This window comes from Silurus meridionalis, chromosome 6, assembly GCF_014805685.1.
Source record: "Silurus meridionalis isolate SWU-2019-XX chromosome 6, ASM1480568v1, whole genome shotgun sequence".
Classification (NCBI taxonomy): domain Eukaryota; kingdom Metazoa; phylum Chordata; class Actinopteri; order Siluriformes; family Siluridae; genus Silurus; species Silurus meridionalis.
The window spans coordinates 19,605,718-19,621,286 of record NC_060889.1 but is presented as its reverse complement, the minus strand read 5'-3'; the positions used below and the strand labels follow the sequence as shown (position 1 = coordinate 19,621,286).

Genomic DNA, 15,569 nt, shown 5'->3' with positions numbered 1-15,569 from the left:
AACTTTAATTACTTGATGATTGTCTTTATTATTATTATTATTATTATTATTATTATTATTATTATTAGTGACCAAAGTTCACCACACTGCCAAACACTCCTTCACTTCACAGTCGCAGTGAATCAGGAGCCTCTTTTAGACAGGAGATTCCAGTCCATGACAGGACACCACGCACACATACCTTTATCCACATACAGACATGTTCTGGTGGGAGGAAAATTAGAAGGCGTGAAGAGAACCAAAGGAGGAGAATGCACGGAAGCTCTACAGAGACATTTTGATGATCCATCACTAAAATATGTAGTCCTATGGTTGTGTCTATTCGCTTATTTAGTAGCAAACAAATAAACTAATCATTGCAATAATTATCCATTTTAAATCCCTATCACAGTATGGTAAGGTTTCCCTGATGAATGAGTCTAGTGAGTTTAGACAGATAAACTACATAATAACTTGGTAAACAGGCGCTGTATAGCCTTCTGGCTAGAAGGATTTCGATTCAGAAGCAATATTTTGTATTATAATTGCTTTGGTGTAGATGCATTTTGGCTTTAATCTCTTGAACTGTTGAGACAGGTTGGCTATCTCTGTATGCAGTGCAGGCCTACTGGTTAAACCTGTTGTGCTCCACCTGACACCACACACAGAAAAATCACCTGTGACAACTGAGAGGAGCGATTTTAACACACAGGAGCTATTTTAAACATGTCAAAACGTGTATAAAATATAGTATACACAAAAATACACATAAACACGTGAAAATATTTGATGTGCATCACCTTTTATTTATTTGCTGAATGTAATTTTTTTGCGTGTGTGGTAAATTATGGTTATATGTTGATGGTCTCCTTAATATATATATATATATATATATATATATATATATATATATATATATATATATATATATATATATATATAGTGTACTTTCATACATATCATATATTATGCTGTCTTTGGGGATTTCCAATTATGAACTCAGTCAAATCGCTCCATCTAGTGGCCATTCATAAATGTGCAGTTTTCCTTGCTATTTTGATTTACTCTAGATTTATATGCATATATTAAAATAAAACAAATAGATACTATTGCTATAATATGGTCAATGATGTACTGGTTAATTGCATTCTGTTTTGCACGCTGTTTGATATTTAGTGCGAAGACGTTATGTTCATATATACAAGTAACCGATGTTAATAGGGATTTATTTGTTCTTAAAAGTACATGGCCTTCTAAAAAAAAAAAAATAAACAGCTGTCTGTAAGCAGTAAAAAAACAGAAATTTCCGGATAGACGTTTGCACTTAAAAAAATTACAATCACGCCCTGGTGTATTATATTACTCGGTTGTTTTTGGCAGCTCCTGCATCCTGTTGCTGTTGGGGTTTTTTTTCCCCGAGTATCTGTGCACTTCATGCATCGCTTTTTTTCTGCACTCAAAGCCCTGATTCCTGTCAGCGCTCCAGCAAAGCGTCGTGTCTTCGTAGAAGAACGGGCGGGTTCTCATGAGCTTTTTTAGCATGTAACACGATGGTCACGAGCGCGTGGCACATACACGCGCGAGAAATCTCTGGACAGGTTTTTAAGAGGAACGTGAACGGGGATTTGTTGAGGCGCGCGCACGAGAAATTGATTACGGAGAGCGGATAAAACCTGAATACGCATTTAAAAAAGAAAGAAGAAGAAGAAGAAGAGGCAGAGGAGGAAAACTCCTGAATACGCATCTGAAAATATGCATATGAGGATCCCTGTGATAAATCGTCTGAACATTATGCAGTCGCAGTGTGGATTTCGTAAGGCGGATGTGAGACTCGGAGCGGAGTGAAAAAAACGAAGGAGGAACTAAGTGCAGTGTAACGGAGCGTCGCTTCACGTCTCCCTGCTGCAGACTCGACGTACGTGCGTGTGGCAGTGAGCGCGTGTGTGTGTGTGTGTATGTGTGTGTGCAACCAAGGCGCGAGCATGTCGAACCGAAAACACCGGGACAGCCAGGAGATTTGCACCCGCAAGGTCCGGGAGCTCGCGCAAACAGGGCCCAACAAGCACTGCTTCGAGTGCGGCCAGCCTGGTGTCACTTACACCGACATCACAGTGGGCTGCTTCGTTTGCACATCATGTTCCGGAATGCTGTAAGTACCCTAACGTGTTATGCACAGCCTCCTGATGTTAAGATCACTGTTATAACCACGCACAGGCCTTGAGAGTCAGGTAGTATTGGGTGCAAGAGGATTATGCGTGTCTTCACTTAAGTCCTATAAGCTGATCATATCTTATCATATAGTAGGAGACGTGCTGCAGAGATTGTAGTGACTATATATACTCATGCATAATGCAAGCCCCTTGTCACCCTGCCTATATATATAATATATATATAATATATAGGGGCAGAAACATGGAGGATGGTTTCAGTGTATCCATGCGGTAATTACTACTTTGTCATATTATTATTATTTTTTCAGGCGATCCCTCTCATCTTGCCTGTGCAACGTTTCATTTCGTCACGGTTTCAGGTTTTGCATCAATAAAGCTAATTTTTCCTGCATGTCAGCAAGCTTAATGCAGCAGCACAAGATAAAACACTCAAATTTCCCTTTTCCACTTTTACACCTAAACCGAATCACATAAGCAGTGATCCCAGTCACGCTTTATTTTCACGGTTATGCTTCTTCATTTCTTAACCACGATTCGTCATCTTATTATACCAATTTTTCTTCCTCGCGTCTTTAATGAAATGCTATCCTCCACATTTGACACACACGTCCCCAAACCGTATAGACGAATGCGTAATTCTCACGTTCTCTCTTCTCATCTTGTCGAATAATTCAATCCAAACGTTTCTCTCTTATTTCCTCCAGGAGGGGACTCAACCCACCCCACAGGGTCAAGTCCATTTCCATGACAACATTTTCCCAACAGGAAGTAGATTTTTTGCAAAACCATGGCAACGAGGTAAGTGACCAGGCACTCAAGCAGGTTGTAAATTGAACGGGCGTGGCCAAATAATAGACACGCCCCCAAAATTATTTTAGTATCCCCAATATAAAATATAAGGACGGCTGAATGGGTAAATGTGGTAAATATTTCCTTGAGAAAAGGATATTCTAGTGAAAATCATCTTTTCTACCGCTGTTCAGAAAGAATGATTACATATACATTACTGGTCACAATCTGGTCAGAGACCAGTACAATGTATGCATGAATTACATAGGAGAAATAGACACACCTTCCCTGTGATAAAATCTTGGGTCCAGCAGGCGATTAAATATATGCAGGAGGACCAAGTCCCCACCCGATAGTTTGTGTTGCACATTTTAAGACACATCTTATATTGTTTAATATTCATTTATAGTTTGCATATAGAGAATACTGTTTTTTTTATCTATACATCTAAAGTTTATTTAAAGTTAGATAATTTAGGAGCTGTCATCAATACATCATTTATTTCTAGAATAATAGTAGTTCTATTAAATATTTCTTTGTACTAAGAAAGTGCCTTTATACACATAGCTATATTTATATTGACCCCTGTATCCAGCATGCAATATCACACGCTTCTGTTTTCTTGATTCAGGAAGTGTTTAATATAATTAGTACACACAGTGAGTAGCGGTCAAATACAGTTTCTCAGTGCAAGAGGCAGGATATGTGCAGAAAACAGAAGTCTCTATTTAGAAAGAATTAAAATGTTCAGATCACTGTTTGATTTTGCTTTGGGTTTTTTTTGGTTAAAAGTAGGTAAACACAAAGTTGCTGATCTGGATGGAAATATAAATCACTATGTAATGCCTGCAAATGTTGAAATTATTGAAGTGTAGTTGAGTCCAGTCCAAATAAGTGTAAAGATGTGATTTGAAGTCGGAGTGAGTGAGGGTGACGTTTGAATGGGAAGCATTACATATCCTTGTTGAGGTTAATCTAACAAATGAAATAATACAAAATAAAATCACTGTGGATTTATTCAAACAATTATGGTGTTCATTGATTTCCTTCAAAATGCTTCAGTCCATTAAACTTGTACTTTGTGCTCCGCTCTAATGGTGCACAGCATTCTCTGGTCTCACCACAAAACCTGCTGTTCATACATTATACATGAGAAAAAAAATCACACTACAAGAATATGTTGTATAATTTACATGCAGAATGGCCGTGCTTAGTCCGTCCATAGTGGTGTGTGTAAAAAAAAACTTTTTACATCATAGTGAGCAGTTAGACTGGACTTGTGGGATGGCATCAAGAATGTTTGAAGAATGTGTCAGTTACTTGACATCTGTTTGTGCTCAGGAGGTTGTGAGCTAAGTCATTTGAAGTTAAGATGGTGTTTCCTGCTTACATTTTATGTAGGAATACAAGGAGAGACATGTGGAGCATTTGATAAGGCCTTGCAGTTCTTTAGCACTCACACACTACATGCAGTTGCACCCATTTACTGGTACACACATACACACTCTCAGCATGTAATACCACTAAAAGCTTCTCACTCATTACCGCACCAGTCCCTTGTGAATATGTGGATGATTTATTGGTTGGAGCTCTTTTTGTTTTAATACTTCTGAAAGGCAAGTTTGAACTCTCTGAGTCATTCTGTCTCCTCCTCCTGCATGAAGAGCTGGAGATTGTAGCAGATATGTATAATAGATATAATTAAAAAGGACAAGATAATGATTGTAAGACTGATATTACTGTTGGATAAATCATAGTGAATGTTTGTACGCACGAAAGCTCAATATATACAAGGAAGTTTCTTATTTACACTGCTTTTTGTTATACTTATGATTATGAGAGCTGAATATCAATCTCAAAACACATTCTTCTGGTTTGTGGGAATGCAGGTTGGGAAAAGGATGTGGCTCTGTACATTCGACCCAAAGACTGATGGCTGTTTTGACACTCGTGACTCACAGAAGTTTAAAGAATTTCTTCAGGAAAAATATGAGCGGAAGAAATGGTGCGTCTGGTCAAGTTTAATGATAAAGCTACATTATGTCTCCAATCAAGCTATCTGGATGTCCTTATGGAGTGTTTTGTTGTTTCTTTCTAGGCATTTCTCTAAAAGTAAAGGTAGGAGGGATGTAGAGCCTTCATGGAGTACAGGGGTTCAAGCTCCTGCTCAGACTCAGCCCTCCTCTGGACACCCACTAAACCCTGCAGCCCGGGCTTCTCGAGCTCTGGTGAGAAATATCGAAAGAGGGAACTAGCGATAATCGTAGAGAAAGAAAGAAAGAAAGCAAAGACTTACTATATATAAGAAAATACATTATTACGCAAAAGTTTTTGGGACAAGATCTTCAAGAAAAACTAAATGAAACATTATTGTACCCACAGAAATGGTAGAAACAGCCATATACAATAAAGAAGCAAAAAATAAATCACTATAAGCTCTATCAGTTCTATTTAGTACACTGTTATACAAAAACTACATGGTATAATTCTCTGAATCATAGAGAAACCTAGATCTTATGTTAGCTTCAACTATTCTGGTTGCTTTTTTTTTTCTCTGGATAATACCAGACAGCCTCAATTATGTTTATAATTGAAAAGCGGCACACACTGACCAAAATTCAGTGTTTTTGCTCCAAGTATGGACCGTCTGTTCTCTCCATTTTGTACGGAATTCAGACAGAATCACTGTCTTTGGCTTCATCTTTCAAATCTGCACAATTATAAATATCCATATATAGTCAGTGGCATAGAGACTGCTTTACTGTTTGTAAATATAAAGAGATTAGAAAGATTTCTAATCTGGATATAAAGTGATTTAATTTTCATGCTAGAACAAGTTCAGAACCCTTCGTTTCAGTGAGGGGAAATTAGAAATAGAAAACTATGTGCTTTAAACTTTGTGGAGAATTTGGTGTAGGCATAAAGGTCTCTAAAAGCTTACAGCTTTGTGGTAATCAGAGAATTATTATACTAAAAGCTAAGGTGCTTCCACAACAGATGCTATAAATTCTTATGTAAGCGGAACAAAGTCGGTAAGAACCTGGCTGTTGTCATAAACATTAGATAATTAGCAAGCTAAGCTGTTCAGTTAGCACAAAGATGAAAAGCTACATAGATGGAGCCACTTTGGACCAGTATTGTCTTTCCATTTTACCTGCATGCTGGGATTTGGTGTTTTTTTTGGGTGAAAAAGGGAATTTAGTATAAAACTAAGTATATAATATATAAATATATGCAGTCATGTGCAACATACCATGATAAATAATATATTAAATTCTAGTATATGCTATAATTGCCTTAAAAATGTATTGCCTTCTAAAAAAAAAAATTCACAAACTATATATATATATATATATATATATATATATATATATATATATATATATATATATAGTTTGTGAATTTTTTTTAGAAGGCAATACATTTTAAGGCAATTATAGCATAAACTAGAACTATATATATATATATATATATATATATATATATATATATATATATAGAGAGAGAGAGAGAGAGAGAGAGAGAGAGAGAGAGAGAGAATAGTGATCTGTAATAAGGGAAATGTGAATATTATGTACAATGGTAAAGAACAACAAAGTATGTTCTGTTAATGTTTATGTGTTTTTGTGTAGTCCCAGGCTCAGTTGCCATCATGGGATAGAGTTCCGACTGTGTCTCCAGCTGATGTTCGTACAGAGGTTTTCACAGCTCGACCAACTCGATCTCAGAGCTTTAGAGACCACACTATTAAAGGCACTGTTCATGCACTTTCATCTCCTGTCTTTTTTTATCTTTTCTCATATGTTGTCTTCTCCTTTCCACTCACATTGTCACATTTTTCCACGTCTTTGCACCTCGCATATCTCTTACTTTCCTCTTGTCTCATCTTGTTTTGCCTCCTCTAGTGGTCTCCTCCCCTTTCTCCTTTTTTTTCTTTTTTCTTTTTTCATGTGTGTCTCATTTCTTACTTTTATTCTCTAGGTACTTGTTATCTATCTTGTTTGTGTCTCTCTGTTCTACAAACACTATCCACTGTGCCTATTCATTTATCAGCTGACAGCCCCCACTCTGCTCTTGCAGATTCCTTGTTAAGTGGGATGGAGAGGCAGAGACCAGGAACAATATCTCCAGGAATGGGACCCCAGAGTCGACTTCCCTCTTTCCCTGCTCTTCCACGGCCTTCAGGTGCGCATCTCTCTACACACAGATGCAAATACACAATTATACACATACAAAATATTGTGTATACTATTCTAAGATTTTTGTATTTTAACCTTTCAGCAAGTAGCACTTTCAAAAACAGCTTCACACTAGGTAAGTTGATGAGCTTTGATAGCATATCTGCATGTGCATGCACTCCTATGACGGTTTGTCTGTCTACTGTCTGCTAATAAGCTGAAAGGGCAGCTAGAGTAATCACAGGAAAAAACACTGTGTGCATATTATTTATATGTTGTGTTCCCTGCATGTTTCCAGAGCTTATTTCAAAAAGGTTTAGAATGGCTTCTTAGTCTGAGGTTCTTTTAGACTGTCACACTGAGTCACGCTGCTCCCTGTATGTGTTGAATGTGCCATGTTAATCTCATACAGACAAAAAACAGTGTGAAGCATTGATATGTGATTCAAGATCTAAATGGTGGCCTAGTCAGCTATGGAATGCTGTTGCGTCTGGCTTTGCACAGCCTTCACCCTCGGACTTCAAAGCACTGTCTCCCAGCACCAACAGGTCAAGGACAGACACTCTGTTCTATGACGAAAAAATAGAAAAAGTACATATATTTAGAATATGGCCTATACTGGTACACTCTGCAGGTCACTGATGTGTTCACATCACCTTTTGAAGGAGAAAAATGTTCCAGATTACAGTATGCTAGTCTGAACTGTAAAGGTTTGAAGACATTTTATGATGAATAACTTTGATACTGCTACATTTGTCTTGGGCTGGCGCATTGTTATATTGCTATTAAACAAAAATATAAGAGCTGTGGCTGTGCGGATGGCACCACATTATATACAATTACTCTTACTTTTATTAGTGAAGCTTTAGGGCTCTGTTTGTATGCAGGTACAGCTGTAACTCATCGCTATAATGCTTATTTAGTTGGGTGTCAGCCAATTTTTCCTCCTGTTCTTGCTCAGTAGCTATTTCTGTACCCAGAAATGAATCATAGCTATGTTATTAAGCACAAAATCTCATATATTTAACAAAATCAATAGAGTCTCTAAATTAAATAAATTAAATACCAGACTCACCAAATTCACTGCTATAACAGTGCTATAAGGCCCAACACACTTGGCTTTTAAATTAAAATGTAAGATGATTTAATTTAATATCACAAGGAGCCGCCTAACCATACCTTTTGATATAGTATTAGTTCTCACACTGTTACTAAATGGCTATAGAGTGAAAATATAGTGACTTGATTTTTTTCTTTTTTTTGTAAGAAGCCCTTTAAATCTGCTTCACTGGCATACAACATAAGATTTTTGCATTTGTATGTCACTGTGTAGTTACTTGGTTCACTTGGGCTTGATGTTAAATCTGCTGCTGCTGTAACTACTATAGGTCGCACGGTATCCTCAGGAGGTGGAGCACCATTTCGGACCGTCCCTAAATCTCTAAGTTTGGACTTTGGTGGTCTTGGGTCTACCCCTAGTGCACTAAGCCCTCAGGGTCCACCATTTATCTCACAAGACAAGTATGCTGCTGTGTCTCAACTCGACAAGGTCTTTTCTGACCCACCCACTACAGGTAAAGTTCTCACATGTGCGTTTCTTGATAAATACATTGTAATATAAGTATGTTGCTTTATAAATGTGTTGTAAGATTTGTTTGATGATTAAAAAACACTGGACTTTGCTTTGCCAAACTGTTTTACAAAACAGATTTTGGATGAAAGCACTTGGCTCTCCATGGATGCTTCCAATGTTCTTGTTTGTAGCATATTCTTGAAAAGAGCAAGAGCTTAAGAAGGGTTTTTTAACAATTTAGTATATTAAAGTACTTTATCTATCTATAAACGGTTTTGAGATCAATTTCACTGAGCAGTTTTAATGTTGATGCGGAGGTGGAGTGGCGAGGCGAAGCTTGCAGGAAAAAATGTTGAGTCTTTGCCATGTGATGACTCAACATTGCCGTGTGTTTGTAGTTGCATCCACAGTTCCCTCTAGTGGCCCTCCACAATACAGCAGTCTGTTTGGCAACAGACCATCTTCTAGTTCCACACCTGCAAGGTACATAATTAGTGCACACAATTACTTATTACTCAATTATTAAATCGTTTAAATAAAGAAAACCCTTTTTGTTTTGTGTTGGTACAATGGATCTTTTTTGCATTTGGTGATCTGATGATTTGTTTACCTTTCCAAGCTCTCCAGGTGTGCCAGAGGTCTCTTCAGCCTCTCAGACTTTTGCAAGTGAGTGAATGATTTATTAATGTACGTGCTAATCCCCTTGAATTATTTTTACTTTTTGGTCTCATGGTTGCTTTTTTGACTAATGCATTTTTGGTTGGACAAAGGGCTTGGCTGTGCATTTTTTATTATTTATTTTTTTCATTTTTGCATCTGACAGACACGCTTAACTAAAGCAACTGCCCACCAGTGGCAGTGCTGGGATTTGAACTCATTACCTTCTGTGCAGATGGCCAACAGCTTAACCACTGAGCTATCACCTCCACCTTTCTTTGTGCACAGGCCAATCAGGTTTAGGACATATTATATATATAACCAAAACTTATAACCAAATATCATTCAAGGCTTGATTAAAATTTCTTTAGAGTTTTCCCCAAACTTGTTTTGATAGCAAAGTTTCAAAGCAAGAGCTTCTAAGCACTTCTGTAGGTCGGTCTGGAAAAGGGTGTCTGCTAAATGCCATAAATATAAATGTGAATTGCACCTTGGTATTCATGATGCTGTTTGTTTAGGTATGTGATCCAACTAACTTTTTTTTTGTAAATAATTGTAAACACTGGAAGTTGATTAATTGTGCAAATGCATATACTTATGCAAATGTGAGTATCCAATTATAAAATGTATACAGTATATATTTAAGTCACACCTTCAGCTGCTCTTTGAAACTTTTAAAATTAATCCCTCCTATACTGATATAATGCATATAAATTATTTTAAAGAGTTGTTTTACAATCAGTATACTTCTTTATATTCTGAAACTTTTGTAGAATTTGTAATTGTCCAGTAGGATATTAGCTCTATTTGAATTCAACAGATTTTATAATTAGACCCAATTAGCGTTAAAATTGAAGTCTATTTAGTTAGAAGTCACTGTGGTTATAAAACACAACATATTAACTCCTGAATCTTACTTTTGCTTCTTTTCACCAGATTTCCCAAATCCGTTCTGTTCCACAGCCAGCAGTTCACAGCCTGCATTATCCCCCAGTAACCCCTTCAACAGCACAGCCACAGGTGCACTTTATCCCATTTCTGTAATGACAAACGTGCGCACACGCACACACACACACACACACACACACACACACACACATGCAGAGGGTGCATAGGACAACTTCTGTCATCCCAAATAATGGAAAATGTTTAAAAGGTAGTATTTGTTTTTTAATCCCAAAATAATTTTTAGCTCAAAACTAAGCATGTAAAAGTCTATGTAAAAGTCTTTAAATAGACTGCTAATTGGAACACCAATACTATTCTAAACAAAGAGATTGATGTCACTTTGCTAATAATGTTTGTGAATAGTTTTCTGATTGAATGCAGGCAGAAGGTTCATATTATAATGAAATACCCTTTTTAAACTCAAGTTGTCACGCATTTGATGAGACCACCATTCTTAAAGAAGGCATGACTGCGGATCACCAAGACCATGTAGTAAGAAAATGAAAAAATATATAAAAATTATCATCCTATGAAATACGTATGATGTATATGTGGCCCCAGTATGCAGGCGGTCGGTGGAATGAGTGCATGCACAAGAATGTAAAAATGATATGCGGCAGTGGTGTTGTGGCAAGTCGCCAAGACAGTGGTCAAGAAATACTCAATGGTAAAATATGGCAGCTGTTCTGCCTGAGACAGGGCTGCTTTTCTTGCAGTCACCATCTACTTTTTTCAAATACAAATTTTGTTACATACACATTCATAGAGACTACAACATGTAGTGAACTGTTTCTTATGACTGTCCAACATGTAAACATGTAAATAGACATATAATATAAAATTATAGAAATAAAAGTAAAGTATAAAAGTATATTAGAGGTATAAAGTATAACTATGACAGATATTGCAAAAGTCCAGATTTAAAGTGTCCCAGTGTGATTGTCGCTAAAGTGTCTATGTGCTGATATTAAAGTGGCACTGTGCTGTGCCAGTCCAGTGTTAAAGTGACAGTTGTGCAAATTGTGCAAAATAAGTGTGCAACAAAGGAAGTGAGAGAGAAAACGTCATCTGAGTCAGACCCACCACAACACAGTCACCAGCAAAGTTAAGTTGGAAGTGGCCACACAGTCATAAGTGTACAGCAAATACGGCAGAGGGCTCAGAACACAACCCTGAGGAGCTCCAGTGCTGAGATTGAGGGAGAATGAGATGTGTTTGCCCACCGTTGGAAAACCATTGACTAAGGGGCAGACTGAGTCTCGGGACCTTCAACTTAGAGGTGAGTGTGGAGGGAATTATGGTGTTCAACCCTGAACTGTAGTCCAAACAGCATTTTCGCATAATACATTTTCTGCAGTCCAGGTGGCTCGTTGTGTGGAGAAGATGTGTTATGACGTACTCAGTGGAGTGTTTTTGGTGGTGCGTGAACTTTACTGGACCAATTATGACCGGTAGTGAAGCAGCGATGAAGTCTCTGACCAGTCTTTCAAAGCACTTTACACTACTGAGGTCAGGGCTACAGGACGTTAGTCGTTGAGGCACACGGACTGGGGTTTCTTGGGTACAATAACAATAGTGGACTGTTTGAAGCATGAGGGGACTACAGACTGTTCCAGGGAGAGGTTGAATATGAAGGTGATTACTGATGCTGGCTGGTCAGGTCAGGATTTCAGAACCCAACCTGTGATGCCATCTGGTCCTGCTACCTTCCTGGTATTCAGTCTCCTGAATGTCCTCCTCATGTCATGCTCCGATATGGTGAGCGTGTTTAGCTCTCCAGCTCTGTAGCATGCATGCTGTTTGTGCTGCTAGCACCATTAGCTGCAGCCTCGAAGCAAGTATAAAGGGTATTTAAATCGTCAGCAAAGAGAAGCGTCCGTGTTCCCTATTCCGATTCATTTTAATGGTTGTAACTGATTGGACTGGCACAGCACATGAACACTTTAGCGACAATCACACTGGAACACTTTAAATCTGGATTTTTGTCAATATCTATGTGATATACATGTCCATCACTTCCTGCCTAATTCTAAATAAATTAACTAAATAAATAATTAAAAATATACAAATTTAATTATATAATACAAATATAATATAATTCATATATTTTATAGTGTATGTGTGTGTGTTAAGTATAGATAGATAGTTTTACACTTTATATTTTTAAATTAAATTTATTTTATTTTTATATTCTATTTTTATTGGCAGTTGTAAAAAGCATTTCACTACATGTCGTACTCTGTATGAATATGTATACGACATACAATTTGATTTGATTTATACACTCAGGGATTTACACATACATTCAGAAAACAGGTTCTTTATGGAACTTAAATTAAAAAATGAACAAATAATATTACAGGAAGTTTTTTTTTCATTGTTTCCATCATTCATTGCTTATAATACAAACTAGTGGAACAAAAGAAATAAAATAAAGTATATGTAATTTAGGAAACTAATATGTTTTTTTATACATAAGACTAGCATTGTGTTTAAACCAAATAAAATTGTTACATAACTCCCTATATGCTATAATGGTTTTAGTGTCATTTACACTAACAAATGGGTCTGCAAGATGACCTAAATGTGTAGAGACCAGCAGAGTACAAACATGCTGACTGCAGTACTTTGTTTAAATTCTTTGTTGTAAAGTTTTCTTCTTTTTAACAGGTGACAGCAGTACGCTTGTATCACCATCTCCTTCAGCTGCCTTTCCTCATTCAGCCTCCTTTCCTGCTCCTACCTCCCACAATGCTTTCCCTCATGAGCCAGCTGATAATCAGGAGACAAATGGTGAGCTCAGATATTTCTCTTCCAGACGATTAATCATGAGCTAAATGGCTGATCTCATTTTTAAAGAGCCTGGATTTAATGCATTTCAATATAGAGTAATGAATTTTCCAGATGGCTATATCATTTATATACTACATGTGTTATAATGTTTGCAATGGCCTTATTATAAAAAAACAGCTTGTATGTGTTTAGACAATACATGTATTTTCAGTATTTAATGTAGAATACCAAATTGAATAGTTTTTTTTTTTTTACAACATGTGTATTTGTCCATTTAAAAGAGCAGCACCCAAGTTTGGATTATGAAAGAGCTACGCATAAAATATTTGTAAAGTCATATCATATATAAAGTAAAGTAATTTGTTACTGACTGGGGAATTTAATAATCAAAGCAAAGGGAAGATTTCAATGTATACCAGTAGGTGTCGCTAAAGTGCCGATTTAGAGGCAGTTTATAAAATGGAAATAATGTGAAAATCATAATTATTTCTCTTTTAATAGAATTTAATTGATGACAGTAGAATAAACATTGAATGAACATGGATATGCCTCATTTAACATCTAGAAATATGCAGCTCAGCCACACCTGTATTCTGTCTAGACATATATATATTTTAGATATAGTCTGTCCTTGCTTTTTTTGTTTTGGAGTTTGGAAATATTATATAGTTATATATTTAGCTCTTTTAAATGGAAATTATACCTCCTGTGTTGTTTTGGCTTTTATATGTAACAGTTACTCAATCAAATGCAGGTTTTGCTTCTTTCCCTGCACTGGAGCCCATCTCAAAAGTTCAGCGGCCAGTGTCTGTCAACCCATTTACTGTGAGTAGATCTGAATGGATGTTTTCCATTCCACTCTTTTCACATTTAATTTGAGCAGTGTTTATTTTGAATTTAGTAGATGATATTAATATTAACATTAGCTATCTATGACTATAATGCTATCTAACATTAGGCTGCATGTACTCTGTGAGTAGTGAGTCATTTATGTGTGTGGTGTGTGTCTGCAGCGTATGTGTGTAATATGTGCTTGGTTTACTACTGTTCTCTTCATTTGTTCTCTCAGGGGACGGTTTACCCCGCCAGAGGAACTTCACTGAACCCTTTCATCTGATCTCACTGTCTCTTTGATGAGAGAGAGAAAGAAAGAGAGAAAGAGAAACAGAGGGGATTGTGGGTGTATGTGAAAAATGGACAGAAAGCTTGATGCCATTTCCATGCCTTGAGTTAAGGAAACTCCCTCCATCAGATAAGCGAGGAAAACAAACAAGGACTGCCCATTTTCCTGAGTTTAAGTTAATGTGCGTATTAAACAGTGTACCCCTTTGTTTGAGTTTGTGTTTGTATTTGTATGTGTGTATGTGTTGTGTGTGCACCGTTTTGCACCACACATTACAAATCAAAGTTTTTGTAAGCATGTGTGTCTTTGTGTTCTCTTTTTTTTTATGTATGTTTGTGCGTGGGTGTGTTTACGTAGTATGTGTTTAAAGTTATCTAATGGTGCCAGAGCGCAAGTGGCAATAGCAGAAACACACACACCTACACACACACACTTACACACAGAGCTGCTTTAACCTCCTGCCCTGTACTCTTGATAAGTCATTGCTAGTCTTTAGCCTGCACCAAGGTGGCTTGCATTTTAGCAAAGACACCCAAGTATCAAGTTGTAGTAATAAAAAACACTTAAAAAGGGCAGCACGCAACTTGAGCTTCAAATATTATGATATTAATGATATGAAATGTGCAGTTTTTATTTAGCTCTCATTTGGCAGCCAACTCTCCAAATGCATGCTAATAGAAGAAACAGATTAATCATGTGTTTGTATATGTATGTAAGGCATACGTTTGTACGTCATCAGCCTGCATGCGCTTCACGAGCAAGGAGCTGCCTGAATGTAATGCTATTTTTTTGTAATTTCACATAAAGTGTTACTTGCATTATTCATGTTTATGGACCAAATAACAACATGTATATATATATATATATTTCTTTTTCCAATATATTTTTAGTTGCATTGGTTCATTTAGAATGTCTTTGTTAACAGGAAACTATTGTTTCAACATGTAACTGTGTAAGTTAAAATACGGAAAACAAGCCTGTTTGAATTTTGCTGCTTCAGGATTTCATGCAATATATCTATTTTTAAGATTTGCATTTATATTTTTATCTGTGGGGAAAAAAAAACATCATCACGTTATGAATGTAACTGCACTTCTTTTAGAGCTTTAAATTGAAAATTAAAAACAAAGAACAGAGACAGAAATGCATCACTTTCAACTTTTGCATGTGGCCTGAATTAATATTCCTGCATGACTGCAGTTCTCCCAAAATAGACATGCCTGTAGGGACTTTACTCTCCAGCAGAGGTCGCGGTGTCCATAAACACACACTCACTGACGGAAACTTCACTCAAACGGGTCTTAAGTAACAACTCAAGAAGAACTTTTGTTATGCACAGATCATCATGAGAACTACAT

The 15,569-nt window shown here is 36.8% G+C and overlaps 1 protein-coding gene across 5 annotated transcripts; it reads left to right on the top strand.

Annotated features, from left to right (window-relative positions):
- Positions 1–1,362: 1,362 nt before the first annotated feature.
- Positions 1,363–14,505, top strand: agfg2 (ArfGAP with FG repeats 2). Of its 5 annotated transcripts, none has more exons than XM_046852217.1 (15): positions 1,363–2,128; positions 2,459–2,509; positions 2,855–2,948; positions 4,829–4,944; positions 5,038–5,167; positions 6,572–6,692; positions 7,020–7,124; positions 7,221–7,253; positions 8,506–8,691; positions 9,089–9,173; positions 9,310–9,356; positions 10,284–10,367; positions 12,966–13,088; positions 13,825–13,913; positions 14,158–14,505. In XM_046852217.1, exons 1-15 carry the CDS (start codon positions 1,935–1,937, stop codon positions 14,203–14,205), a joined length of 1,506 nt encoding a protein of 501 aa, XP_046708173.1. In that variant the 5' UTR covers positions 1,363–1,934; the 3' UTR covers positions 14,206–14,505. The 5 variants fall into 5 exon arrangements, with proteins under 5 accessions (XP_046708173.1, XP_046708174.1, XP_046708175.1 ...); XM_046852218.1 differs by lacking the exon at positions 2,459–2,509 and adding an exon at positions 2,382–2,420; XM_046852219.1 differs by having other exon boundaries at positions 1,366–2,128; positions 13,843–13,913.
- Positions 14,506–15,569: the final 1,064 nt, after the last annotated feature.

What these genes read in the sequence shown, in the direction of transcription:
- agfg2 (XM_046852217.1), top strand. Translation starts at nt 1,935, where the DNA reads ATGTGTGTGTGCAACCAAGGCGCGAGCATGTCGAACCGAAAACACCGG. An exon ending in TAGAGACCACACTATTAAAG is followed by an intron (nt 6,693 to 7,019) that starts GCACTGTTCATG and finishes CTGCTCTTGCAG; the next exon opens with ATTCCTTGTTAAGTGGGATG. An exon ending in TGATAATCAGGAGACAAATG is followed by an intron (nt 13,089 to 13,824) that starts GTGAGCTCAGAT and finishes TATATGTAACAG; the next exon opens with TTACTCAATCAAATGCAGGT.